Source organism: Micromesistius poutassou, assembly GCF_964030765.1.
Source record: "Micromesistius poutassou genome assembly, chromosome: 12".
NCBI lineage: Eukaryota > Metazoa > Chordata > Actinopteri > Gadiformes > Gadidae > Micromesistius > Micromesistius poutassou.
The window spans coordinates 7,927,016-7,953,543 of record NC_140282.1 but is presented as its reverse complement, the minus strand read 5'-3'; the positions used below and the strand labels follow the sequence as shown (position 1 = coordinate 7,953,543).

General features: G+C 49.7%; 1 protein-coding gene across 1 annotated transcript in view; it reads right to left on the bottom strand.

Moving 5' to 3' along the window:
* cgnl1 (cingulin-like 1) overlaps window positions 1-25,830 on the bottom strand; it is a 28,245-nt gene extending 2,415 nt beyond the window's left edge. Inside the window, exons 1-17 of the mRNA XM_084475993.1 lie at window positions 25,665-25,830; window positions 21,746-23,442; window positions 21,459-21,553; window positions 19,871-19,979; window positions 19,559-19,663; window positions 18,554-18,681; window positions 17,852-17,993; window positions 16,745-16,957; window positions 9,523-9,729; window positions 8,970-9,074; window positions 8,387-8,539; window positions 7,542-7,712; window positions 4,516-4,677; window positions 3,915-4,004; window positions 1,899-1,982; window positions 1,149-1,273; window positions 56-164 (exon numbers count right to left, since the gene is read on the bottom strand). Of these exons, the coding sequence (XP_084332119.1) occupies window positions 56-164; window positions 1,149-1,273; window positions 1,899-1,982; window positions 3,915-4,004; window positions 4,516-4,677; window positions 7,542-7,712; window positions 8,387-8,539; window positions 8,970-9,074; window positions 9,523-9,729; window positions 16,745-16,957; window positions 17,852-17,993; window positions 18,554-18,681; window positions 19,559-19,663; window positions 19,871-19,979; window positions 21,459-21,553; window positions 21,746-23,392 (3,645 nt within the window). The 5' untranslated portion in view covers window positions 23,393-23,442; window positions 25,665-25,830. The remainder of the gene's footprint in view (window positions 1-55; window positions 165-1,148; window positions 1,274-1,898; window positions 1,983-3,914; window positions 4,005-4,515; window positions 4,678-7,541; window positions 7,713-8,386; window positions 8,540-8,969; window positions 9,075-9,522; window positions 9,730-16,744; window positions 16,958-17,851; window positions 17,994-18,553; window positions 18,682-19,558; window positions 19,664-19,870; window positions 19,980-21,458; window positions 21,554-21,745; window positions 23,443-25,664) is intronic.
* Window positions 25,831-26,528: the final 698 nt, after the last annotated feature.

Sequence of the window (26,528 nt, the reverse complement as noted above, 5' to 3'; positions counted from 1 at the left end):
GTGTGTGCGTGTGTGTGTATTTGTAGGTGTGTGTGTGTGTGTGTGTGTGTGTTACCTGGTCCCTCTGGTCCTGTAGGCCGTGCTGCTCTTCCTCTACGCTCATCACCATCTCCTTCAGCTTCCTCTCCAGCCGGCGGTTCGCCTGCTGCAGGTTAGCCCGCTCCCTGCACACACACACACACACACACACACACACACACACACACACACACACACACACACACACACACACACACACACACACACACACACACACACACACACACACACACACACACACACACACACACACACACACAGGGAATTGTTTAACACAATATAATTAATTGGGCTTAATTGGATTAAGTAGGTGTTGGTAAGGTGTCCCACGGAGACGCAGCCTGACGTCTCGTCTCATTGGCCGGCCAGACGGCCTGACGAGTGACTAAACACAGGCTTCCACAGCCCTGTCTTAACCGTCTTCATCCACATAATCACACGTGAACAATGAGAGGACACCAGTAATCAGGTAACCACGGTAACCACGGGTCATCAACAGACCAGACTGCAGAGCGCGTCCAGCCGGTTCACCAGGAGCTGAGAGAGCAACAACTGAACCTCTGTCTGACGGGTGGAGCACAAGGCACCGGGTAGAGTGAGAGCTCAGAGAGGAGTGAGAGCTCAGAGAGAGGGGAGTGAGAGCTCAGAGAGGAGTGAGAGCCCAGCGAGGAGTGAGAGCTCAGAGAGGAGTGAGAGCTCAGAGAGGAGTGAGATCTCAGAGAGGAGTGAGAGCTCAGTGAGGAGTGAGAGCTCAGAGAGGAGTGAGAGAGGAGTGAGAGCTCACAGAGTGAGAGGGGAGTGAGCAGTGAAAGCGGAGTGCGAGAGGAGTGACTTTCTCTCCTGATATCACTCCACTGTGGCAGTGGTTTTACCACCCCCCGTTACACATCCCAGACCCCCCCCCCCACACAGAGCGGTCCTCTCCCCTCCCCCTCTCCTCTCCTCTCCTCCCCCTCCAGCCCCCCCCTCACTGCTCCTCCCCCTCCTCACCTCTCCCACCTCTCCCCCCCTCCCCTCTCCCCCCCCCCCCCCCCACCTCTTCCCCCCCCCCTCACCTCTCCTCCCCCTCACCCCCCCTCACCTCTCCTCCCCCTCTAGCCCCCCCTCACCTCTCCTCCCCCTCCAGCCTCTCCTCCAGCTCCCCCACGCGGCCCTCCAGCTGGGAGACCACGCCCTCCTGGTTGGTCTTCTGGGAGCCCTCCAGGTGAGAGACGCGGCTCCTCAGGTCCTTGTTCTGGACACACACACACACACACACACACACACACACACACACACACACACACACACACACACACACACACACACACACACAGACAGGTTATGCCTTGTCTCAGGTGCATGGAGGAGCTCAGGGTAGAAACAAAGAGAGTGATATGATGAGTTCAGAGGGAAATTAATAGACAACAAGAGAGGATGAATATATGAATGAATGAATGAATGAATGAATGGATGGATGATCCGTGTAGTGGTGTGTGTACCGGTGTGTGTAGTGGTGTGTGTACGGTGTGTGTACCAGTGTGTGTAGTGGTGTGTGTACTGTGTGTGTGTGTACGCTGTGTGTAGTGGTGTGTGTGTACGGTGTGTGTAGTGGTGTGTGTATGGTGTGTGTGTGTACCCGTGTGTAGTGTGTGTACCAGTGTGTGTAGTGGTGTGTGTACGGTGTGTGTACGGTGTGTGTGAACGGTGTGTGTACGCTGTGTGTAGTGGTGTGTGTGTATGGTGTGTGTAGTGGTGTGTGTACGGTGTGTGTGTGTACCCGTGTGTAGTGTGTGTACCAGTGTGTGTAGTGGTGTGTGTACCAGTGTGTGTAGTGGTGTGTGTACCGGTGTGTGTACCGGTGTGTGTAGTGTGTGTACCTGTCTCTCCAGAGTCATCTTGTCACACTCCAGGTCCTGACGGCTGGAGCGCTCCTGCAGGAGTTCACTCCTCATCTGCTCCACCTGTCACACAGCGCAGACCCCGTCAGCGCTAGGGCCCCGCACGCAGTCTGAGGGCCCCACCAGGGCCCCACACACACGCAGTCTGAGGGCCCCTCACACACCCAGTCTGAGGGCCCCGCCAGGGCCCCGCACACACGCAGTCTGAGGGCCCCACCCTCAGACAGCGTGTGTGTGTGATACTATTATTAAATATAATAATAGTAATTATATTCAAATATTTACATAATAATACTTAATGACATGTTTTAGTCAAGACGGAAAAACACGCCAATATTTCAGCGTTTTGCACGTTTTTTAAACGTGCAAAGATCCATCTCAAGACAGTACACTTAAATTGTTGATGTGTAAACATAACAAGGCCTCAAGGCTGAACTTAGGAACTAAACAAATGAAACGTTTCCATCAACAAACGTTGAATCATTTCACAGAGAACCAGTTCACAGACTGAACCGGTGAACTGGTTCCACCGCAGAGGAGCCGGAGAGGCGTGGAGGAACCTAATCGATACGGCGGCGGTTCTCTGCGGTTCTCTGTGGGCCGGGGGCCCGGGGCCGGTGATATTTTATGCCAATTAGCGGCTGACAGGGGGCTGCTCTGATGAAGGATGGCCCCCATAACCGGGGGAGGCAGCGGGGGGCTGCGGGAGCTGAATCAGCAGACTGGAACATACAGCAAAACTAATGTGCTCTGTGAGAGAGGAGGGGAGATTACTCTCATTTAGACAGGAGAGACACACCTGGAGCCAAGGGAGACGCAGGTGTGCTGCCCCCCCCCCCCCCCACCACCACCCACACACACACACACACACACACACACACACACACACACACACACACACACACACACACACACACACACACACACACACACACACACACACACACACACACACACACACACACACACACACACACACACGCGCGCGCGCACGCGCACGCTCCACTGTTGCCGTGGAGACCGGCACCAGCCTCATGCTGAACCAATGGCTCTGTCACAATGCTACTTTTATCTGTCTGCCAGCGGTTTCTAGAAGGGGAACCCTTTGAGGAGGACTTAGAACCCGGGTCCAGGCCCCCTTCCATTAATACTCTGTACTCATTTTGAGTTTGGTTGGACATTGTAATGTGTGTATTTTTGATAGATCCAGAATTGAACATTGTACCCTTTATTAATAATTCAGCATTCTAGAAAATATGCGCCATGTGTGTTCACTTTCCATCTTATCGTTCAAACACAAAACTAAAACAACACAAACAGGGACACATTTACAAGACCAAAAAACAACGTCTTCCAGAACCTGTAGGCAGTACAGATGAAACAGGACCAAACCCTCTTTTGTAGCGCTTGTAATCCCTCGCTAGGGACAAGCTCGCTTAGTAGACACGGCATTCGGTTTTTGATAAGACGGAACACCCTGAAGAGTATCGCTTTCATCTGAACCCAGCCGACTGCCCACCGGAGACATTGGACCACATGCACCTCTTGGCAGAAATTATCTTTTTTCCCGTCCGAGGCCTGGAGTGAGTCAACGGTGGGACACCACACTGGCACGACATCAGCCCCGCGTGATTGCGCAAGATTATCTTACAATGCAATAAGTAGAGCACTTTCTCTGGAGCAGGACAAAGAACATCCACACAGATGTAGCCCAGCCCGGACCAACGCACACACCACCACAAAAACACACACCAACACACACCAACACACCAACACACACCACCACACACCACCACACACCACCACACAACTTAATGTGTTGTGTAGCCGGTGGAAATGAGACGTCTGAGCAGGCGAGGGTTAGTGCTGGGGAGGAACGAGGACCTGAGGATGAAGTGAAAGTATGGACCTCAACATGGAGGGGTATGGACCTCATGGAGGGGTATGGACCTCAGAGTGGAGGGGAGTGAGGTCTGGTTAAGGGGAGCGTCAGACCTGGTCTCGCCCGCGGTCGATGCGGTCCATCAGCTGGTCTCCGCTCTGCCGCTCCTCGTCCAGGTCCTGCTCCAGCTGCACGATCCTCTCCTGAGACCAGAGGTCAGGGTTAGGGTCACAGGGAGGAGACCAGAGGTCAGGGTTAGGGTCACAGGGAGGAGACCAGAGGTCAGGGTTAGGGTCACAGGGAGGAGACCAGAGGTCAGGGTTAGGGTCACAGGGAGGAGACCAGAGGTCAGGGTTAGGGTCACAGGGAGGAGACCAGAGGTCAGGGTTAGGGTCACAGGGAGGAGACCAGAGGTCAGGGTTAGGGTCACAGGGAGGAGACCAGAGGGTTAGGGCCCTCCACATAGAACCACTTTACAGATTAAATATAATTTCATGTGTGTAGATTGTTTCTTGGTTTCCAAGATTGAGACAGAGTATTATTTATATTCCTAGCGGCTCTGAGATGGGACTTGAATATCCGGTTTCAATTGACGACAACAAACATAACCCACTTCCTCTGTGTTAAATCCATTCTTCCTACACATCAGTGGTTTCTAGTTCACCTCAACGCTCCACAGAGACCCTGCTCCCCTGAGGACCCCAGGGGTCGTACCTCCATGAGCTTGAGGTGGCGGTTCTTGTCCTCCTTGGAGTGGGCGCTGCTCTGGGCGGCGGCCTCCAGCTCCTGGACGCTCCGCTCCAGAGCGGTCTGCAGGAGCACCGCCTCATCCCGCTCCCGCTGGCTCTGCTGCAGCTCCTCCACCCGGCGGCGCAGCTGACACACACACACACACACACACACACACACACACACACACACACACACACACACACACACACACACACACACACACACACACACACACACACACACACACACACACACACACACACACACACACACACACACGGGTTTAACTACACAACAAACGCACACACATGGGTTTAACTACACAACAAACGCACACACATGGGTTTAACTACACAACAAACGCACACACATGGGTTTAACTACACAACAAACACACACAGATGGGTTTAGCTACACAACACACACACACACATGGGTTTAACTACACAACAAACACACACACACACACACATGGGTTTAGCGACACAACAAACGCACACACATGGGTTTAGTTACACAACAAACACACACACATGGGTATAACTACACAACAAACACACACACACATGGGTTTAGCTACACAACAAACACACGCCACCTGGTCCAGCTGCACAACAAACACACACACACACACACATACACACACACACAGGTTTAGCTACACAACAAACACACACACATGGGTTTAGCTACACAACACACACACACTGCACTGTGTTCAGCTACACAACACACACACACGCCACCTGTTTCAGCTCAAGGAACCTGAGTTGTACATTTTACTGCACATATTCTCCAGTCATGAATCTAGACTTCAGAGTGTCACAGTCATAACCATTATCATTAGAATAATAATAATTATCCATAAATATCACTAAAGACGGTACACTGAAATACCAAATGACTGACCAGGCTTTCAGATTGATGTTGTTTTGTATGCGTTCTGTTTTACTGCTCTGAGAAGTGATGACACAGTGAGTCTACCCTCTCTACAGCGACTAATGAAGCCATCAGGCCCAGAATACCCCCAGGCCTCACGACGTGATGCCCCCAACAGCTGGAACCAGCCCCCTCACCGGCTAATGCGGAGCCACACAAATGGATCGCTTATGCTGGCTTCCCCAACAAGAAAGAATAATTGGCAATTCCAAAAGTGTCATGCCATACATCACACTCTCTGGAACACTAAACGGTTAATACTTAGTTAGAGAGTTATCGGAAACTAGAACGGATATAATTCTGTAAGTAGGATAGCAGATGACCGGCATTCCCATCTGCTACAGAACCTGGGAATCCCCTCTCCCGTTCCTCCACCTCATTAACCGCGCGTCTCCAGCTGCATCGTTTGTCTTCATGACTCAGATTCACTCCACTAATCATGTCGCATGTATTGAGATTAATAATATAGCATTTCATGTTAAACTAACTCCAGCACTAATGAGAAGTGAAACACTGTGAGGCAGGGAAAGCTGTTGCATCGCTAACCAGCAGTTTGTAGCCAAAACATGTGAAGTCTGCCAAACGCAGAGAGGGGGAGGGGGGGGGGGGGGGGGGGGGGTGCATGAACGACCCGACCCGACCCAGCATGGGGCAGGGGGGTGGGGGGGGGTCGTTAAGATGGTCAGGGTACGAGCGGAGGAGGATGTTGAAAGAGCCAATGCAGCTCTCACAACAATGACATCACAACAATGTAATCCGGCCTTTCCTGACTGCAGCTGGTCACCGTCCATACATCACACCAGTGTGGAGGCTGCTGTCGTACAAGATCCCACACAGGGACGCTGCACGCCACATCCACGCAGAGGTACCGCTTATTGGACAGGCTTACTGGACAACCCTTTTTATAATTCACTAATTCTTTCAATTGCTTGACTTTTTAACATATCTTAAATGAGTTAAATGTGACCAAGATACTGTTACTAGGGTGGGAAGTAGAGGTAGAAATATTACATGCAGATCCAAATCCTGGTTATACATTAGTAGAAAATACGACAGACTCAGTGGAACATTAACACTTTGGTTTTCATTAGGATTTTAACGGCCAAAACAAAGATCTCCCAAACCTCCGCTCACAGGATCAGATCAAACTTTCTGTCGCCCCCATATCTTGTTTAATCTTTAATCTAATACCTATTCCTCATTTTGGACGCCTACTTTTTAAGGAAGGCAACTCTTCTAGATGTCTTGTTAGCTGCATTTAAACAGACGAACAGACATCTCATCTGTAGGGATCATTAAAAATCGCATATGTTTAAATCGATGTGAAACTCTACGCATCCGCCGCACCCCTTAAGGACGAATGATTCACGTTGGCTTCTTTGTTGAGCCAAACATTCCTGGCATTCCTGAGAGCAGACAAGGTTAAACCGCTCAATTGGAAACAGAGTGGGGCCAGGGGTGGGTTCAACTCAGCCGCTGAATTTTAAATAATATTATTGTGGTAAGCGGAGAGAGGTCACTGGGGGATTATAAAGGGTCTCACTATAAGCCTACTTATACACCCGTATCTCAAACTATTTAAATACTTTACAACTCAATGTTAGCACAAACTATTAGTACTTCTTAGCATTAGTAGCAGCATGTCTTGAATGCTGCACTGTACTTTCTATAAATAATTCTGAAAATACTTTAAATGTCTATTAGTGTGGTGGGGTGTGTAGAGAGGAGTGAGCACCCATCTCTCAGTGACGCCATTACAGAGCAGGAGTGGAGCAGGAACCACTTGTGGTTCAACAAAGGCCTGTCAGACGACCTTGGCCTGTCCTCTAGAGGGACTCACTAATCCTGTCTCCTTTCCTTAACACCCGGTCTGAGTGACACTACGACAGGTCAGACGGGTGCGGTGGTGAGACGGGGGCGGTGGTGAGACGGGTCACGGGTGTGATGGTGAGACGGGTGTGATGGTGATACGGGTGTGACAGTACGACAGCTCAGACAGGTGTGATGGTCAGATGGGTGCGGTGGTGAGACGGGTGCGGTGGTGAGACGGGTGCGGTGGTGAGACCCACCTCCTCCTGCAGGCCCCGGGCGGCGCCCTGCGCCCGCTCCAGCTCCGCGCCGCGCTCCCTCAGCTGCCGCTGCAGCTCCGCCAGCTCGCGGCGGTTCTTCTCCTTGTAGAGGTCGATCTGCTCCTGCAGCTCCTGGGTGGACGACTGCGACGCGTCCACGATCTCGTTCATCTGAACGGACCCACGCAGAGGACCAACGCGTGAGCACAGAACGGACAGGAGACTCTGGGAGGGGAGCTCAGACACTCAATGTAGCTGTGTGTGGGAACTCACTTATGAACACTTTTGAAGGTGTTGTCCTGATAATTGATAGCTGGTCTGTGAAACATTTCTACTGACTCTTTTATCAAAAGCGACTTACTACTATTGATTCACACATTCACACACAGACGGCGGAGTCGTGGTGGGGAGCAGTCAGGGTGAGGCGTCTTGCTCAGGGACACCTCCACACTCGCATTCATCTGGTTTGTAAACTGGAATGGAATGGGGCGACAGTACGTAGCTAGGAGGAGCTGGGGATCGAACTACCAACCTTCCGGTGACCAGTCAACCCGCTCTACCTCCTGAGCTGCTGTCATCCCGTTCCATTCCAGTTTACAAACCAGAGGAACTTAAAAAGCGACATAATTACAATGCCCTGCTGAGAACATTCCTATTGTTGGACGCCGCGACTTATATTACTCGAGTAATTACTACTCATAATAACACATTACTAATACATTCCTCACTGTTCGTCTCGTCTAGCCCTCAGCCACACCCACACCCGTCACGCCTTGGCCTCCATGTGATCACCCAGCAGACACCTGCCGCCTGCATCACACCCATCTGCAGCGCGCTCCTCTCACCTCCTTCTGCAGCTTCTCCACCGTGCGGTCCAGCAGCCTCCTCTCGTCCTCGATCTCGTTCTTGGTGGTCTTGAACTGCTCCTTCTGGAGCCGCTCCTCAGCCAGCCTCTCCTCCAGCTCGCCGTGCTCCAGGCTCAGCTTGCTCAGGTTCCTCTGTGGAGGAACCGGTCAGGACTGGTCAGCTCTGCCGCTCTTTAGAAGTTTGTTCGGTCGCTCACAAGTTGCCGTGGAAATGAGGATCTTATCCAACGCACATCCCAGTAATCTCTGTGACGATATCACAAGATCCCTTAATAATCGTACTCCTACAGATAGAGATCTAGACCGCCCCCTGTTCCTCTCTACAACTGAAAGACGTTTAATAGATTTAATAGCCTGGGAACATGTTTTGGTTTTACACCAAAATAGTTTTTATCCTTTTATGTGTGACTGTCCTGAACATACACGCTCTATCTATGAAGAGGCTTTCATTCCCAAGCATTATTCCCGTGAACATGATCGATTAAACCAAAGGCTAAGCCACCATTGATTGTCCTTCAAGGAATCCATTTCTTAAACACTAAGCAGCGTCCTGTCAGCCCACCTGTACGTCGTCGCAGCGCGTGCTCAGCGCCCGGTTGGCGCGCGACATCTCCTCCTCCTGCTCCTTCACCTCCGCCAGAGACTCCTCCAGGTGCTTCTTGTCCCTCTGCAACCAACAGAGAGTCAGACCCACGTCTAACGAACCACCGGCTCACTCTAACAATCCACCGGCTAGTCTAACGAACCACCGGCTGGTCTAACGATCCACCGGCTGGTCTAACGAACCACCGGCTGGTCTCACGAACCACCGGCTGGTCTCACGAACCACCGGCTGGTCTCACGAACCACCGGCTGGTCTCACGAACCACCGGCTGGTCTCACGAACCACCGGCTGGTCTCGAGAGCCACCGGCTGGTCTAACGAACCACCGGCTGGTCTCGAGAGCCACCGGCTGGTCTAACGAACCACCGGCTGGTCTCGAGAGCCACCGGCTGGTCTAACGAACCACCGGCTGGTCTAACGAACCACCGGCTGGTCTAACGAACCACCGGCTGGTCTAACGAACCACCGGCTGGTCTAACGAGTGCCGCCCTGCTGCTCCAGAGCCAGCTCACCTCCAGCCGGACCACCCTGTCGCCCAGCCGGGTCTCCTGCTGCCGGGCCTCGTCCAGCCCTCGGGTCAGGCGGCCCACCTGGGCCTCCAGCTCCTGGGCCCGCATGTGGGACCTCGCCGCGTCCTGGGTCAGGCCCCCGGCCTTCTGCTCCGCAGCCCCCCGAGCCGCCTCCAGCTGGGCCCTCTCCCGCACCACCACCGCATGGCCCTAGAGGAGAGGAGACAAGGACAGAGCAGACACAGGGCTCAGGACAGAGGAGACACAGGGCTCAGGAGGGACAGACGGAGGGACAGACGGAGGGACAGACGGAGGGACAGGGGGACAGACAGAGGGACAGCGGGATAGACAGAGGGACAGACAGAGGGACAGGGAGCATGTTGTGGAGCATGATGAGAAAGAGGAGAACACTGTGGAGGAGTGAGCCTCTGCTTCACGTGCTTTAGCCAATAGGATGACGATGCTACTGGGCTCCTCTGTACTCCACACTGGTGCTGTGTTTAGTATTACCATAATGTCCCCCCCATCGTTCTTCTGACAAATGTACTTATTGTAAGTCGCTTTGGATAAAAGCGTCGCTAAATGCCCTAAATGTAATTCTAAATGTCAATCTTACAGAACACTAGTGTGCTGCCTTGCTCAGAGTACAGGGACAGTGACAGTGCCGAGAGGAATGCCGCAGTCCTTTAGATTTACAAACGGTGACTGCTTCAGCGTTGAGAGACTGAAACAGCAGCAGGAGAACCGAGATCAGAGGAACGCAAGGAATCCATACAGTAACACACAACAACGCACATAGTGGGTATCAACACTGACAACACAACACGGTCTCTCTCAACAGGAGGATCTGTTGCGTTCGCTCAAACAAGAATATCAGGAACGAGGTGGAATGCTATACAGCCGGCTATGCAGTTTCCTGTATGCATGCCTAGCCTTTAACCTCTGAGAGTTAAAGGGTAGGCATGAGATCCACCACAGTGCCAGACCATTAACCCAGCAGACAGCCCGAACTCAATCTTCAGTTCAAAAGCAGAAACCTTAAGTCATGACGGAAAAAACCCCTCTCAAACATATTAAACACTTTTTTATTTTCTATGTCAGAGTTATTTATTACTACAAAACATTAAACTAACTACTGAAATACCTTACCTTATTCACTGCTCTAGAAGCCAGCTGGGGGCTGAAACTATTCCACACCGAGTGGTTCCCCAAGCCAGCGAGCGTTTAGAACCAAGACTGAACCATGGGCAAACACTTTCTTCATTACAAAACCATGCGTATCATACCAAGATAAACACAGTTTTGTGTACCTAATGCAGTGTAGCATGCAATGTTCGTTTTCTGTAAGTCGCCTGACAATGGGAGATTAAATATTTGTAATGTTAATATAATCATACAAGAATATGAAAAACTAACACGGCATGAGCAAATATAGAGAATCTCTGATTGATCAGTTGAAGACTGATCTTCAAATGGTCTGCCCTACAACAACTGATGTTGTTGTAGTGCAGACCTACAACATCATAAAGTCAAAGGCATGCTTCCAGGAAGTGTGAATCATCAAGAAAACATGTTGCATTTCTTTGTAACAGATCAGATTAATGGTTGGATATGCTCCCATATGCAGAAAACAAAGAACATTTGAACAGAGCAATGAATTAAATAACTTGCATATGTGTGACATATGCGACATATGTGACATTGACATTGACATTGACATATGTTTACTCTTGTGGTCATGAATGAGTGAACTTACCCAAGCATGAAAACTAAATGGATTCTCAAAAAGGAATGTAGCGATAACATTGTTTGCAAGAATGCATTATCAGAGCCGGTTTTGAATCAAGATAGGTTCTGAACTTCCAGATGAAGTCCTACAGCCACGAGATATCCACTCCATTCATGTCAAGTCAGGGTTAAACGGCCCTCATTATAAAGCCCCCATAACCATAACAGAGTCACACAGCTCAGGGTTCACAGCTTGGACAACTGTCACAAGTGTAAAGATAGCCATTTGATACTGATATTTAGTGCAGAGGAACTATAGCACAATAGCACAGGATATGTACTACAATCGTTTAAACTAAAGCAGCAAAAAATGCATACACGTCCAACTGTATATTTGTGACCATTTGTGACAAACAAACAGAGCATTTATTAATATAAACAATTGGATGAGAGGAATAAATAGTTTTGAATATGGAGATACATTTACAAAGATTGCCTCTCTAAACCCCAGACAGTGAGTCAGTACACCAATGTCACCTTGAGTCTGAGTCAGTGCACCAAGGTCACCTTGAGTCTGAGTCAGTGCACCAAGGTCACCTTGAGTCAGTGAACCAAGGTCACCTTGAGTCTGAGTCAGTGCACTAAGGTCACCTTGAGTCAGTGCACTAAGGTCACCTTGAGTCAGTGCACCAAGGTCACCTTGAGTCAGTGCACTAAGGTCACCTTGAGTCTGAATCAGTGCACCAAGGTCACCTTGAGTCAGTGCACTAAGGTCACCTTGAGTCTGAGTCAGTGAACCAAGGTCACCTTGAGTCAGTGCACTAAGGTTGCCTTGAGTCTGAGTCAGTGCACTAAGGTCACCTTGAGTCAGTGCACCAAGGTCACCTTGAGTCTGAGTCAGTGCACCAAGGTCACCTTGAGTCTGAGTCAGTGCACCAAGGTCACCTTGAGTCTGAGTCAGTGCACTAAAGTCACCTTGAGTCTGAGTCAGTGCACTAAGGTCACCTTGAGTCTGAGTTAAACCAGTCTACCACCGTACTGCCACAAGGACTCTACCAGCCTACCTGCATCATACTTAATCTCGCGGCAACTTGATACAAGATAGCCTTTATCAGCTTAAAATGTATGGATCACCCATTTACCATTGACATGTGTGGAAAAAAGCATTAAATAATTGATATCAGAATAAAATCAATATAACAAAAAAATGCATTATTATTTCTGTTCAAAAGATTACTAATGACACCAACTCTTTTCTTCTTAAAACTAGTAGTACTAGAGTACTTTAGTTCTGGCTTTTTCTGTACTCTGAAATGTTTACCTACAGTTACTCATTAACTCACGATGTCTTTAAAGTTCAGCATAAATGCTTCATGAAAAATCAACGCCATGGGTCCCCAGGACCCATTCACTGCCAAACTCACACACGCAAAGCAACACCAAGGGAGTTTAACGTTAAGCTTAGAGCAAATTATGCTGCACGCATTCAGCGACAGACATCCAGCATGCTGACCAGTGTCAGTCTGTGTTCTGCTCCCTCTTGGCTCTTACACACATAATATTGTTCATTTTCAGGATGGAAAGCATGGACTATTGATGCATTGGCTTCATTTAATAATCAAGTAATAAATATTTATTGTCCCCTTGACAAATTTCCAGAACATGATGGGAACTTATCATATTAATGCTACAACAGAACTTCTCATTTTCCAAGAGCAGAACAAAGTGAGCTCCATCGTCCCTTTCCAGAGAGACAATGGGCCTGGTGTTCTGAGTTCCAGCTCCACCTCACAGAGCAGGATGCTCAGAACACAGGATATCCCTCAGACCAGCTGCAACAACATTAACCATGACTTCACCTACCAGCGGCCAGAGGGAGGACGGAAGGGTTAAATGCTACTGAACAAGGCTGAATGGACTTAAGGTCAAATAAATATATTATAGCTGTGCAAGGCACTTATTTGGCAAGAAATTGCATGCTGGGCTACCTAGCTGGGCTAGCTAGCGGCTGCCTCTGTTTGCAACTGGATCAATATGAAGTATTGTTTTATGACTAGAATGCACTCCAAGGACTTTGTGGTGTTGTTTTGATTAAATCCCAAATAATAACACAGCTGAATGTGTGTAACGATCAGGTTGCCATGGTCACAGAGAACAACAGACGTTTCCTGCGTGTTATCAGATGATCGGAGGAGCACGCTCAACACTTTGGACAAAGCATACCACAACTGCTCCGACTACTCTACGGTAATAACAAGCCTCCAGTTGCTAGGGATAAATCGACATCACAGAAAGTTCACCAGTTCCCGATTCATATCCAAGGAGATGAAGTTATATGAGACCTGCGTCTTTCACTAGAAGTATGACACCATAGAAACTATTTGAATACCTTGCTCTCATCAAAAGGTATGTATGCGTGTGTATGCATGTGCGTATGCGTGTGTGTATGTGTTTTAAAAGCTTTCCATATCTAAAACTGGATATCTAGATGGATAAGGATGAGTAAAGTTGCATCATTTTGAAACCAGTCCTAAACTCCCTGGTACCTCGTGCTGTTGAGACCCAACAGTTTCTTCATGCACTGTTCAACACAATCCGTGTCAGATGTAACCTCAGCTTTCTCACTTCCATGTCCCTGACCGGGCATTAAACCCTCCACTTTCTGCCTTTATATGCAAACTCATGATGAAAACATCTCCAAAACAATGTTCACCTACTTTCCCACATACACCAGTACTTAACTCAACCAGAGCTGTTGACACCAGGTTTAGTTCTCTGCTCTCTTTCTGACGGAGTGGCTTCCCTTCATCCTCTTCTTTCCACAACACTTCCTGTGTCCCAGCACTTCCTTCCTGTTCCTGCCAGCCGCCCGCTAGATCAGCACCGCGCCGCGACATCAGGACCACACTATCAGACACACGACCTCTGAGCACCATCACATGACCTCTGACCTCTGAGCACCATCACATGACCTCTGAGCGCCATCACATGACCTCTGAGCACCATCACACGACCTCTGAAGGACAAGCAGAGGGGCGGGGCTGTTGAGACGTTCTGTGGTTGGTTTAGAATACAGCCAGGCAGTAGATAAGGTGAGTGGAGGGTCATAGTTAATGTCTCGTGGATAAACAACCTGAGAACACGATAACGGAATGGAATTGTAAAGGCATCGGATGTTTCTTTTGTAATAAATAAGGACACAGGAAAGAGTGACTAAAGTTTTGAAGGATTGCAAAAGGAAACAGAGCCTCCCCTTGGAGGAGCGCGGGAGAGATCTGCACTCCAGGTTAACACGGTGGAACTCAGCCTCCCTGGAACATGAGCTGCACAGAGCACATTCTCCGCTCGCAGCATTCCTGCAGAGAGGCAACACTTATCTCTACCGCCCCAAAGATTGCCTTCACACATTCTGCGTATTCCGGAGAATCACAGTTTAATAAACAATCCAATCTACACCATTCAAATGAAACTATCTTTTGAAATATAAAGAATGCACCCACGCAAGGGTCAACGAAAATAAAGGACAGCTTGCAACGTTTTGCAATGTTTATGAAATTCCGATGGATAAAAACACCCAACCCAAACCACGATGGACCGTTCCATTTAGGCAGAAACACGGGGTCCCTGCTCTGGCCGGCCCGGCGTTCCCCCTCAGCGACACACTGACCCACTTAGTCAGGGTGTCCTGGCCCCCGCTGCGTGTATTGTGAGAGACAAACTCATCATTCATCTTCTGCTGAGTGTACCCCACACTCACCCTGCCCCCCCCCCCCCACAGACCCGGCCGCTCATTAGATTAGACATGGCCTGCTCCTCCAATTAAAGCCACACACACAAAGCCATGGCCTGCTCTACTTCCATACATGCCCTCTCTGTCATTCTCTCTGTCTGTGCATTCTCAGCAGGTACATCGCTGCTGCCAAAAGAGGCGACACATTGAACTGTCTAACAGCACAGTTTAGTCTTCATTCATTCGTCGAGTCACCTCCCTCATCGCTTTGATCACACTACCACTACGAACACTATACTATAAATATACTATACTAAAAACTACTGTACTATTAATATAAATATAAAATGACTCGCTTTGTATTTTGGATTCCAAAAGCTACTCTTCTCTCTGACCGCTTGTTCTTTTGAAACTAGGATGTAAACTAGGAAGCACTCAAACTGTTATTATACTTTGATAAACTAACTTGTAAGTCACTTTTGATAAAAGTCTAAAACTGCTAAACGACTAGAAAATAGATCATTCACACCATTTACATAAAATAAAAATGTAGAACAAATGAATGAACCCTTTTCATTCAAAAAACACATTTTGCATGAAGGCGTGGTGAGGGCAGAGGCAGGCGGTGTCTGAGAGACATGTGACCCCCCCCCCCCCTCATGTGACTTCACATGTGTTGTCGACCGCTAACCTGTGTGCTGAGCTTGTTAAGTCACAATGCTTCCCAGGCATAATTAACGATCACCGATCACTATTGAGCACCTGGATTGAGCAGCATACGTCCTTCCAGAGCAGGAGGGCTGTGTCTCCAATACAACACTTCCTGCCTGTTCCCAGAGACGACACAGCGCTCTGCGTCTTAATCTCAGCTCGCAGTTTGAGCGGATTCACAAGCTTGTAAAATTAGGGCATCGTTTGCTTACTCTCGTTTATTGACTTTGAGTCTGCAAAGTTTGAAAATATTACATCTGGATTTGCATGAAGACAAACATTGTTTTGTACTGTTGGTCGTTGTCACACCACGTCTCGTCTCTACAGGCAACTGTGGGACATTTCAAATATAGTACCTCAAATGATAGTGGAACAGCCGATAACAGGTCAAAGAACAATAACCCAGGACTAAAACTAAAGACCAATACCAAATGAGCCAAACAATGAGGTCATCCTGTAACCTGTTCACAAAGCATTGAGACCCCCCCCCCACCTCCCCCCACTGGGGGACCTGGAAGAGGAAATGACCTCACAGACTCTTCTACCCCCGCTGGCGGACCAGACCGTGTTCTGGGAGAGGAAATGACCTCACAGGTTCCTTGTGTAGATGTTTTGCTCCACGGACCCCCACCAGCTCCGTAGGAAGCCGGGGACAAAGGGGACTTCCAGTGGGAAGCCTCAGAATCTAGTCGTTTTCAAATACAACTTTAAAATATAAAGAAAAAAGGTTGAGATTTGGAATAACTCCACTTTCCCTTCCATCATTTACCTTAAAATGAAGGCTACTTAAACATGAACTCTGAATAAAACCCTTACAGAAATAAAGCTAGAGCGCTGTTCTCCGTTCCTCATGGCTCACTTCAAAGCCTCCCAACGGCGGAGCTTTGAATGGAAACAAACAGCCTACGGCCCCTGGGCCCTGCGGCCCCCCGGGCCCTGCCTTATCTCCCCCGCCCCGCAGGGTGTGGAGCAGGACGGGGGAGGGATGGAGGGAGGGAGGGAGGGAGGAGGAGTGAGGTGTGGAGGAGAACACAGACAGAGCAGGCTGAGGACTACCTGCTGAGCCTCCTCCAGGCTGGCCTGCAGCCGGCTGATCTCCTTCTGGTTCTGCTCCTTCAGCTTGTCCACCTCCTGGTCGTGGGAGGCCACCTCCTCCTTCAGTGCTCCCTTCAGGGCCGTCAGCTCCCTCTCCCTCCTCCTCAGCATCTCCTCCAGCTCCTCCCGGGCCAGGAGGTGCTCCTGCAGCTCTGTTCTCAGCTCCATCAGGTCCTGGAGGAGAACGGCCGCACAGAGAGAGTGAACACAGGAGATAGAAACCGACTCGGAGTGAACGATCGTTGGGACAGGGCTGGCGATGAGTCTGTGGGAGGGGTCTGGGGGGTAGTAACCACCAAGGACTGTACAATATGTACAATATTACTATAAAAACATGTCATGGAAATGTACAACATTGCAAGTCTTCAGTAGATTTCTTGCAATATTGTACATTTCCATGACAGATTTATTTGAATGATCTGTATTCAAGTTGTTTCACTAATAACGAGTTCAGAGTTGGTAGAAGAATCGTAGAATCTTTTCCGGTTGTGCTTTGGCTAAATGAGTCGCCGGTAGGAACCCTGCTCTCTACGTAGCCCACTGTGGCCCAGATTAAACACGTTCTGAATGATCTGACCTCAAAACGTCTGAGAGAGATAAACTCTCCGTCTAAACCGGTGGGGGCGGATGAATGAGAGACAGACAACCCTTCAAACACCACAGTCAGTCCAGATGGATCTGCCCTGAGGTTCTTGTCTAGAAAGAATGTCCCATGGAAGCGTTGTCACGTAATGTGCAACTCGTCAACCAATGAAACAAGCCTCACAAACATAACTGTGCTTTGCACTTGTTCTTATGTGAGACGGTTGTATGAATTCTAATTTCAAACATGATTTGCATGATTAACCAAAGCGATGTGAACTGGTACTGCAGTACTGGTCCGACCTGTACGTGCGGGAGCATATCAAGGATCTCTCTGAACTACGTATGACCATGCAAAGACAGTAGTGACTGCCTTGTGCTGTACACAAGGCACATTACTAAACAGGGCCTATGAGCTGACTAATGCTCTGGGTAAAGCTTTGAGTGTCATTGTGTGCAGTCTTCCATCGTTCGTGGCTGATGTACCGTCATCAGAGCATCTTTCTCCCCGTCAGCAGCAGCAGACTTCTTGGCGGAGTCCAGCTCATCGTGCATTTCTGACAGCTGATCCTGCAGGTCTCGTATCTCGCTCTGGTACTTCTCTCTCTCCATCTTCACCTGGAACAGCCTGTCACATCGACACACACTCACAGTAAGGAATGTCCGAAAGGGAAGCATCAGACTCAACATATTTCACACACAGCTCCAGTTCTCATAACCTAATACCCGTTTAAAAAGAACAGAGCGTCTCATGTTACTCATGTTGGACCAGCGTATGTCTTAACTCTAGCTGTAGGCCAGGGGACCGGGCATACAGACAAGGAAACATTACAGACACATCATTAAGACAATCCCACCGAGGGCGATTCTGAGTAGGGACCACAAACAGGTCTTCATCATAATCATCATCATCATCATCAAGGTAGTTCTTTGTCAGCATATTACATCGTCTAGGATGAACACTAAATGATCATTCATCATGAATCATTACCGGTTTCCAACAAGTTCATTGATTATGTTGATTGTGAAGTAACACAATCAATTAATAGTGAGCTATTGGTGACATAATTCAAAGTGAGGAAATGACAACGCAGGCCCAGGAAGAGTGCACACACAGCTGTGAGGAGGACCACAGTGATCCGTACATGAGGGTACGGATGCACGCTGAGGTTCCAGCGGACCACTCACTCCTCTAGCGTGGTCTGGAGGTCCGCTTCCGTCTTGGTCAGCTTGGTGTTGAGACGAGAACGCTCAACGTCACGCTGCTGCAGCTCCTTCAGACCCGACCCGATCTTCTCAGAGTCCAGACGACTCTTCTGATGGGGAGACACAGTAGAGACACAGTAGAGACATGAGGAGACACAGTAGAGACACAGTAGAGACATGAGGAAACAGAGTAGAGACAGAGTAGAGACATGAGGAAACAGAGTAGAGACAGAGTAGAGACATGAGGAAACAGAGTAGAGACACAGTAGAGACATGAGGAAACAGAGTAGAGACAGAGTAGAGACATGAGGAGACACAGTAGAGACATGAGGAGACACAGTAGAGACACAGTAGAAACACAGTATAGACATGAGGGGATAGAGTAGAGACATGAGGAGACAGAGTAGAGACACAGTAGAAACACAGTATAGACATGAGGGGATAGAGTAGAGACATGAGGAGACAGAGTAGAGACACAGTAGAAACACAGTATAGACATGAGGGGATAGAGTAGAGACATGAGGAGACAGAGTAGAGACAGAGTAGAGACATGAGGAGACAGAGTAGACACAGTAGAGACATGAGGGGATAGAGTAGAGACATGAGGAGACAGAGTAGAGACACAGTAGAGACATGAGGGGATAGAGTAGAGACATGAGGAGACAGAGTAGGGACACAGTAGAGACATGAGGAGACAGAGTAGGGACACAGTAGAGACATGAGGAGACAGAGTAGAGACACAGTAGAGACATGAGGGGATAGAGTAGAGACATGAGGAGACAGAGTAGAGACAGAGTAGAGACATGAGGAGACAGAGTAGAGACATGAGGAAACACACAGACCAATAGAAACACGTTGTTTTCATTGTTCTAATAATTATTACTTGTGCGTTTATATTCTGTGTAGCTTCCCACAATCCGAAATGAACAAAATGTTTACTGGAAACCACAAAACCATAAAAAAACCAAAACAATATTAGAGTATTACCTTGGACTGTTCCTCAAGCTTCTGTTTCGTGTCCAATATTTCCTTCTCCAGCATTTCTTTCTGCTCCTGTAGAGCCCGTGTCTGAGCAGCCGCGTCCACTGACGGCTGGGGAACACACAGTCACATGACCCCCAGTCCTCCACAGATACTACACATCACAACGCCTCGGAAACCTTCTCAATCCTATGCACTGCTGAGAAGAGACTCAAACACTGCCAGAGAGCTTTATGCCTGAAAATCAGAAGGCTATAAAAGTCCCTTCAGAGATTGAGTTTCTAGAGAGTCCTACAACACGATCACCGCTCCGCTCACCTGGTGGCCGTCCACCTGGACGCTGCCCGACGCCCGGGACTTCAGCGTCTGGATCTTCTCAAACACCAGGTTCACCTTCCTCTTGGTGGTGTCATCAGTGTCACTACATCTACACACACACACACACACACACACACACACACACACACACACACACACACACACACACACACACACACACACACACACACTTCTAATGAGCTGTTATGAAGCCCTTTGAGTGGGCAGTCCGTCTGCGCGGGTTGTCCCGGTGCTCGGGAACAGGGGAGGCCATTGGTCGGAGCGGACGGATAGCAGGGCTTTGATGTGTCACATTGCAACACACTGGCCCTCATTACAGCAGCGCCTCACTCAGAGGTACCGGAGGGGGAGGTGGGCAGAGACTCAACGGCCCTGTAGCTCAGAATCCACCAAACTCCAACACACACAACGTTGACACATTTGTCAACAGATATGAATAGCAGATGTCATATTTATGTTTCACGGAAGGGGAATCCCCCAAACCACAACAAAAATGAACTAGGAGGAACTAGGAGTGTTTTTTTTGTATTGTATGAGTTCCATTGTTGAAGCAGCCTAACCCAGGACTCTCCACTGTTTGTCTTCTTGCTCATCCAGCTGCGTTTCTTTTCCCTGTCCCTGACCCCTGACCTCTGGTGTGACACACCGAGAGCCTCTTCCTGCTGCGCAGTCGCTCACAACGACTGAGCCCGCCGCCCATCTGTTGCTCGAGCTATTGATTTGAAGTCAACATTACCAGTGGAAAGCATAAAGTATCAATCATTAGTAGATTGTATGCTCTTCCTCTGGTCGTTGCCCCGTTCTGGTGAGTACAGTCCAGCCTTAATCTAGGAGAGAGTGTTTCCTGGATGGATTACCGATGCTTGATTCGTTCTGTTGAATCCAACCTGCTCTTCTCTGTCAGGCCGTGAGCGTGTTGCATGAAACAGAAGTTTGTGGACATGAAGGGAGGAGTGGATCAGCTCCACTGGGGAACAAACTCAAGACAGCTGCCGGTTCACACCCTCCGTGGGAGGGGAGGGCACATACCTTCACTTTATCCAAAACACTGGAGCTGGGATAAGAAAAACCTCAGGCTGGGAAGGTTCACTTTACAGAATAATATATGAGGTTTAAAACGCTATGTTCAGGTTAAATGGAAGACAATAGTCATTCAAACATTATTAATGATTGAAGGGTTAACATTTAGAGCAAAATTGATGTTTTTTTTCAATATTGACTCGGGTGAAATGCAATTACTGCACCTAATAAATATGTGTTTCTTTAATTTATTAAATTATTATTATTACCTTATTGAGATAATAAACGTGATATTGTATCCCCCATCATCCCTTGGGATAAGATGAGTGGTAGGAATGTAACGCTATCATATTACTGGATGAGGTTGGGGTCAGGGGTCAGAACATTCTGAGCCCCTCCATCATGTAGCCCAGCTGTGTGTGGGCCCCTGAGTCCATCATGAAACAGGCCTAGTCTGTCCACATCATCTAACCATCACCACGTACACAGCACAATCACGCTGAAGAAGTGACATAATATGACCGTGAACATAGAGCGTGAAACGTACCCATCCTTCAGGTAATTATACAAAATCTGCTTGGCCGTTTCTTCGTGGGTTTGCTGTGAAATCTCTTGCTGGCCTTTCAGAAGATCAGGTGTCACCTGGAGAACAGGAAATGGGTAGAGTGGGTGTGACACAGGAACTGATCGACTGAAGATTGTTTATGTTCTAAGGAGAGGCTTAATTATAATGTGAATCAACGGAATGTGGGACAATGTGGGAATGCATTGTCAAACAAGCCTAAAAAAAGATCTGAACAATGTGTGAACCAAGGAGAAAAACCTTGCACGTACCTGAACTCCTGCCCCCGCGCCTGGCTGCTCGCCTGCACTGGACGAAGCCTTTGAAAGAGGCATTGTCACGTTTGGCGAACTCTTTCCGAGGGGAGAGGACCCGTCTCCATTTTCATTACTTTTCAGTGACAGAGCGCTGGAGGAGCGGCCGGGCGCCCTGGTGTAGCCCTGGATGGAGCCCGACCCTTTGGACACGGTGTTCTGCGGGGAGGTGGGGGCGCTGAGGCCATACGAAGACGAGGGCCTGGAGCTGGGCTTGCCGTCCACCACGGAGACCCAGGAGTCCTGGGAGCCGGTGGTCCTCCGCAGCTGGGAGGGTCTGAGGACGTGCTCCATGGAGGTGCCGCGCTGCTGGCTGAAGCGCTCCATGTACTCCGAGCTGTCCCGCGAGGAGAAGGGCATGGCGCTGTCCACGCTGCGCGAGCGCTTCCTGTCCTCCACGTTGATGCGGTTCCGCCGCCCGGCACGGCCCCTCCGCGGGGGGCTCCCGTCTTTGCCGTCAAACTTCTCGATGAGCTCGTCCACACCGGGGATGGAGCCCGTGTCGATGTCTCTGCCCGAGCCGGGCAGGAAGGGGATGTAGCGGCGGTTCTGGTGGCGGTTGATGGTGTCCGAGTACAGCGCCTCAAACTGCTCGTCCAGCAGGGCCCGGGGGCCCGCCGCCGCCGAGGAGGAGGACGAGGAGGTACGGGAGCGGGAGGAGGTCTGCAGGACGGGCCCGCTGGAGTCCGTCCTGCGGATGGGGAGCACGTCGGGCCCCGGGCGGCCCCGCTCCAGGGTGGACTCGGCGCTGCTGACGGCCCCGGGGGGCCGGCTCGGGTTGGGCTCCTGGATGGGCCCGGCGGAGGGGGGCGGGGGAGGGGGGTGGCTGGGCGGGCTCGGAGCGCGGGGGTCAGAAGAAGACCTGGACTGAGACGAGCTCTGGGGTCTGGACCGAGGGGCCCCCGGTGCCGTTTGAGACGGAGCCGTCGGGGGCTGAGCCGCAGGCTGGGGCCCCGCCGGTTTGGTCTGGGCTGTAGCGGGGGCCTCCGTCCGGCTCCTGGATGAGTGTGGGGTTTGCGTGGGACGTGCAGGGCCATCATCCGGGCCGGGGCTGGACGGCGACCGGGCGTGAGGGCCGACCGGGGAAGGGGACTTGGTGGAGGAGCCCTCGCGTTGGGCCCCGGGGCCCGCCAGGGAGTGAGGGCGCGCGGGCAGACTCTGGAATCCATCCAGGCCGAGGGAGTTGTTCTCCGGGTGGTACGGCTGCAGGATCTCCGGATGCTTCTGGAAGTTGAGCAGGCTGGAGGCAGGCTTCCTTCCCTGAGGGTCGGCCGGCGCCGCCGGTGGGTCGCTGTAGTGCGTCTGCTTCTGGGAGCGGAACTCCTTGAAGGGGCCGCCAGAGCCGCCCTCTTTCCCGCCTCGGAAGTCGTACTCGTGGTAGTTATCAATGAAGGACTCCTCCGCCTCTCCGTAGCCGTTGCCGTTGGATACGCCGCGGTCCTGGTTGTTGAGGACCACGTAGGGGTGGCCATCTATGCCCTGCACCCTGATGCTGAGGCCGTAGGAGCCCGCCGCGTTCCTGGGGGCCCGTGGGGTGCGGCCGGGCTGGGTGTAGGTGTGCGGGAGTCCACCTTGTTGAAGGCCAGTCCGTCTGTACGACTCCATCAGGAAGACAGGAGGACGAGAGATCCTTCTCCCACAATCCTGTCCCAACTCTGTAGAAAAAGATGAACCCAAAGTGAGTTCAGCCATCACTAAGAGACACTGATGATGATGAACAACCGGTCACAAAGCCTTCCACTTGAATTAAGTTACAAAAAGTATAATTGTTATTTTTTATTATTATTTTATCTAAGGACACTCTATCATCAGCTGAATGTATTTGGAGCGCATTCAGAGTGAGGGAAGATACACGAGTATAAGATATATACAGTCAGCTTCACTGACTTCAGCCACCGACCACACGTTCTTCTTAAGATACGCTGGACTAGGTATGGTCAAACCCGTGGATAACAGATATAGCCTCAGTAAATGACTGTTTATAGTTAACATAGTAGAGTATAGGTGAGTGGTTTCAAAGTTTAGGAACATGTCATTTGCAGCTTTTGCAGCTGGGAACCACACAGAAAACATAGCTTAGTGCAAATTAAGAGATTAACGACATTGTCGTATCTCAATAGTTCAGGGGTGTGTACGTGAGCACTGTGTGTGTACGTGAGCACTGTGTGTGTGTGTGTGTGTGTGTGTGTGTGTGTGTGTGTGTGTGTGTGTGTGTGTGTACGTGAGCACTGTGTGTGTGTGTGTATACGTGAGTGTGTGTTTTAACTAAATAAAACCATCATGTGTAGCCCCTAAACAAAGAGAGAAGTATAAATCCACTAAGACTGCAAACAGGAGAAGACTAACAGCTCAAAACCCAAACGTTAACTTTGACACATTTATTAGAACTGCGTTGTTGCCATATAATGTCAACGTTTGTTATCAAGGAAAATGTGTTATTTGACTGGCTCCTAAAGTCACAGTGATAGTGCAGAGAGCAGAGGTGGATATGGTCACAGCGTATCAAAAACAAAAGTCAACAATGTTCACAGGACAATAGGCCATCACACGTTTCCTGCCTTGCAGAAATGCTGCTGCCTTTCATCTAATGCTGCCGTACGTACTTAAGGTACAATTACACCGTCGGAATGTCTCCTTTCAAACAGGAAATACAGAAACAGTGGATTGATCGACTGTTCTGAGGAGGGAAGACACCCCATTGGCCCGTCCCATGTGACGTGGAGGTGAGGCCCGCTGTCTGTCTGACCTCCTGGTCTGAGTCACTGGACAGGAGGACACACTACCCACCAGGGAAAGAACTCTACCCAGAGTAGAGTCCAGTAGAGTGAAGAGTAGAGCCCTGAGTAGAGTAGAGACCAGAGTAGAGCCCAGAGTAGAGTAGAGCCCAGAGTAGAGCCCAGAGTAGAGCCCAGAGTAGAGTAGAGCCCAGAGTAGAGTAGAGCCCAGAGTAGAGCCCTAGAGCCCAGAGTAGAGCCCTCTGGAGCCCAGAGTAGAGCCCTAGAGCCCGGAGTAGAGCCCTATAGAGCCCAAAGTAGAGCCCTATATAGCCCAGAGTAGAGCCCTAGAGCCCAGAGTAGAGTAGAGCCCTATAGAGCCCAAAGTAGAGCCCTATAGAGCCCAGAGTAGAGCCATAGAGCCCAGAGTAGAGCCCAGAGTAGAGTAGAGCCCTATAGAGCCCAGAGTAGAGCCCTAGAGCCCGGAGTAGAGCCCTATAGAGCCCAGGGTAGAGTAGAGCCCTATAGAGCCCAGAGTAAAGCCCTAGAGCCCAGAGTAGAGCCCAGTAGAGATAGAGTGGAGCCCAGAGTAGAGCCCTAGAGCCCAGCGTAGAGTAGAGCCCAGAGTAGAGCCCTAGAACTCAGAGTAGAGCCCAGTAGAGATAGAGTAGAGCCCAGAGTAGAGCCCAAAGTAGAGATAGAGTATAGAATAGAATAGAGCCCAGAGTAGAGCCCTATAGAGCCCAGGTCTGTTATCGCCCTGCTCAGCTCGCCAGGCTCAGACTTTGATGTTCAAATAAATAAATAAACGGGGACCGTTTCACTCAGCGAGTCCAACTGTTGCAGTGGTCAATAAGTAGACTATCGGTCACTAGAATCAGACGGTAATAGAATCTATCAGATAATAAGGAGTTCATTTGTAACGTGTGACCTCCAGCTCCACCCACTCAGCCTGAGATCAGATCTGATCTGATGGACGGCGGCGCTCTGCTCTGCAACAGGTGGAACACAAAACCTTACCCCGACTGGATACAAAGTGGCACAACTCTATAGTATAAGGACTAGAGTTAAACTGATCGTTAGTATGAGTGGATCCGCCGGGTTTAGGAGACGCGGTCACAGCGTTATTAAATCATCTCACTACAATGAAAACTTTTACTCACCAGCGTCGTCCACTTGTTCAGTGTGTGCAAATAAGAATGGTTTCCAAAAGGGTATCTCGGCACATAACAGATAGTTTAGTGAACCAGCATACCCTGCACCAGGGAATAGTGTAAATCAGCTCTTAATCAGCGTCTTGTTTACTGCGGGAGTTCACAAGTTCCTCCGGACTCCGCGGATGAGACGCGAAACCCCGCCTCCTCAACCAGACCCCGCCCCTCCTGGGACCAGACCCCGCCCCTCCTGTGAACTTCCAACACTTCAGTGATCCACAACCTTTCACATGACAAGTGTTTACACTTCTACACCCGCTTGGGTGAGGCCTTTTTAGTTTGGGACGACTCACTAACATGTGATTAAAAAAGCCCTAACGACCTCAATTACATGCGGGGTTAAATCTGACCCGTTTGACAACGGTTGTCTTGGCGTTGACGTTTTGATTCTCTTTTAAAACCGAGAGCGTCATCTAGTGGATGGGGCAATCGTTGTTTACCAGAGCAGGCCTGGTGGATTGGGATTATGGAAATCAGTAGATTTCAAAATGTTGTCTGGAAATTGTCTGTCACATGTTTTGGCAGAGGCACTGAACATACAAGTAGCAGAAAGTAACTTAATCAGGAAACTAACTAATTGGATTTTGGTTGTGAATTGCAATAGTTCAGATCTTCTGTAGGTGGTAGACGGGAAACGTGCTGAAATATGAATCAGCCCTTCTCATTCCAACAATATTGAGTAATATCATAGTCTGCTTCTATGTTATCGGCTTAACATAAAGACGAAAAAAACACTTACAATTTACAGAAAGATAACATTAAACAGTTCAAATACAATGCTAGAACTAACATTTTCCTAAATGCAACAGAATT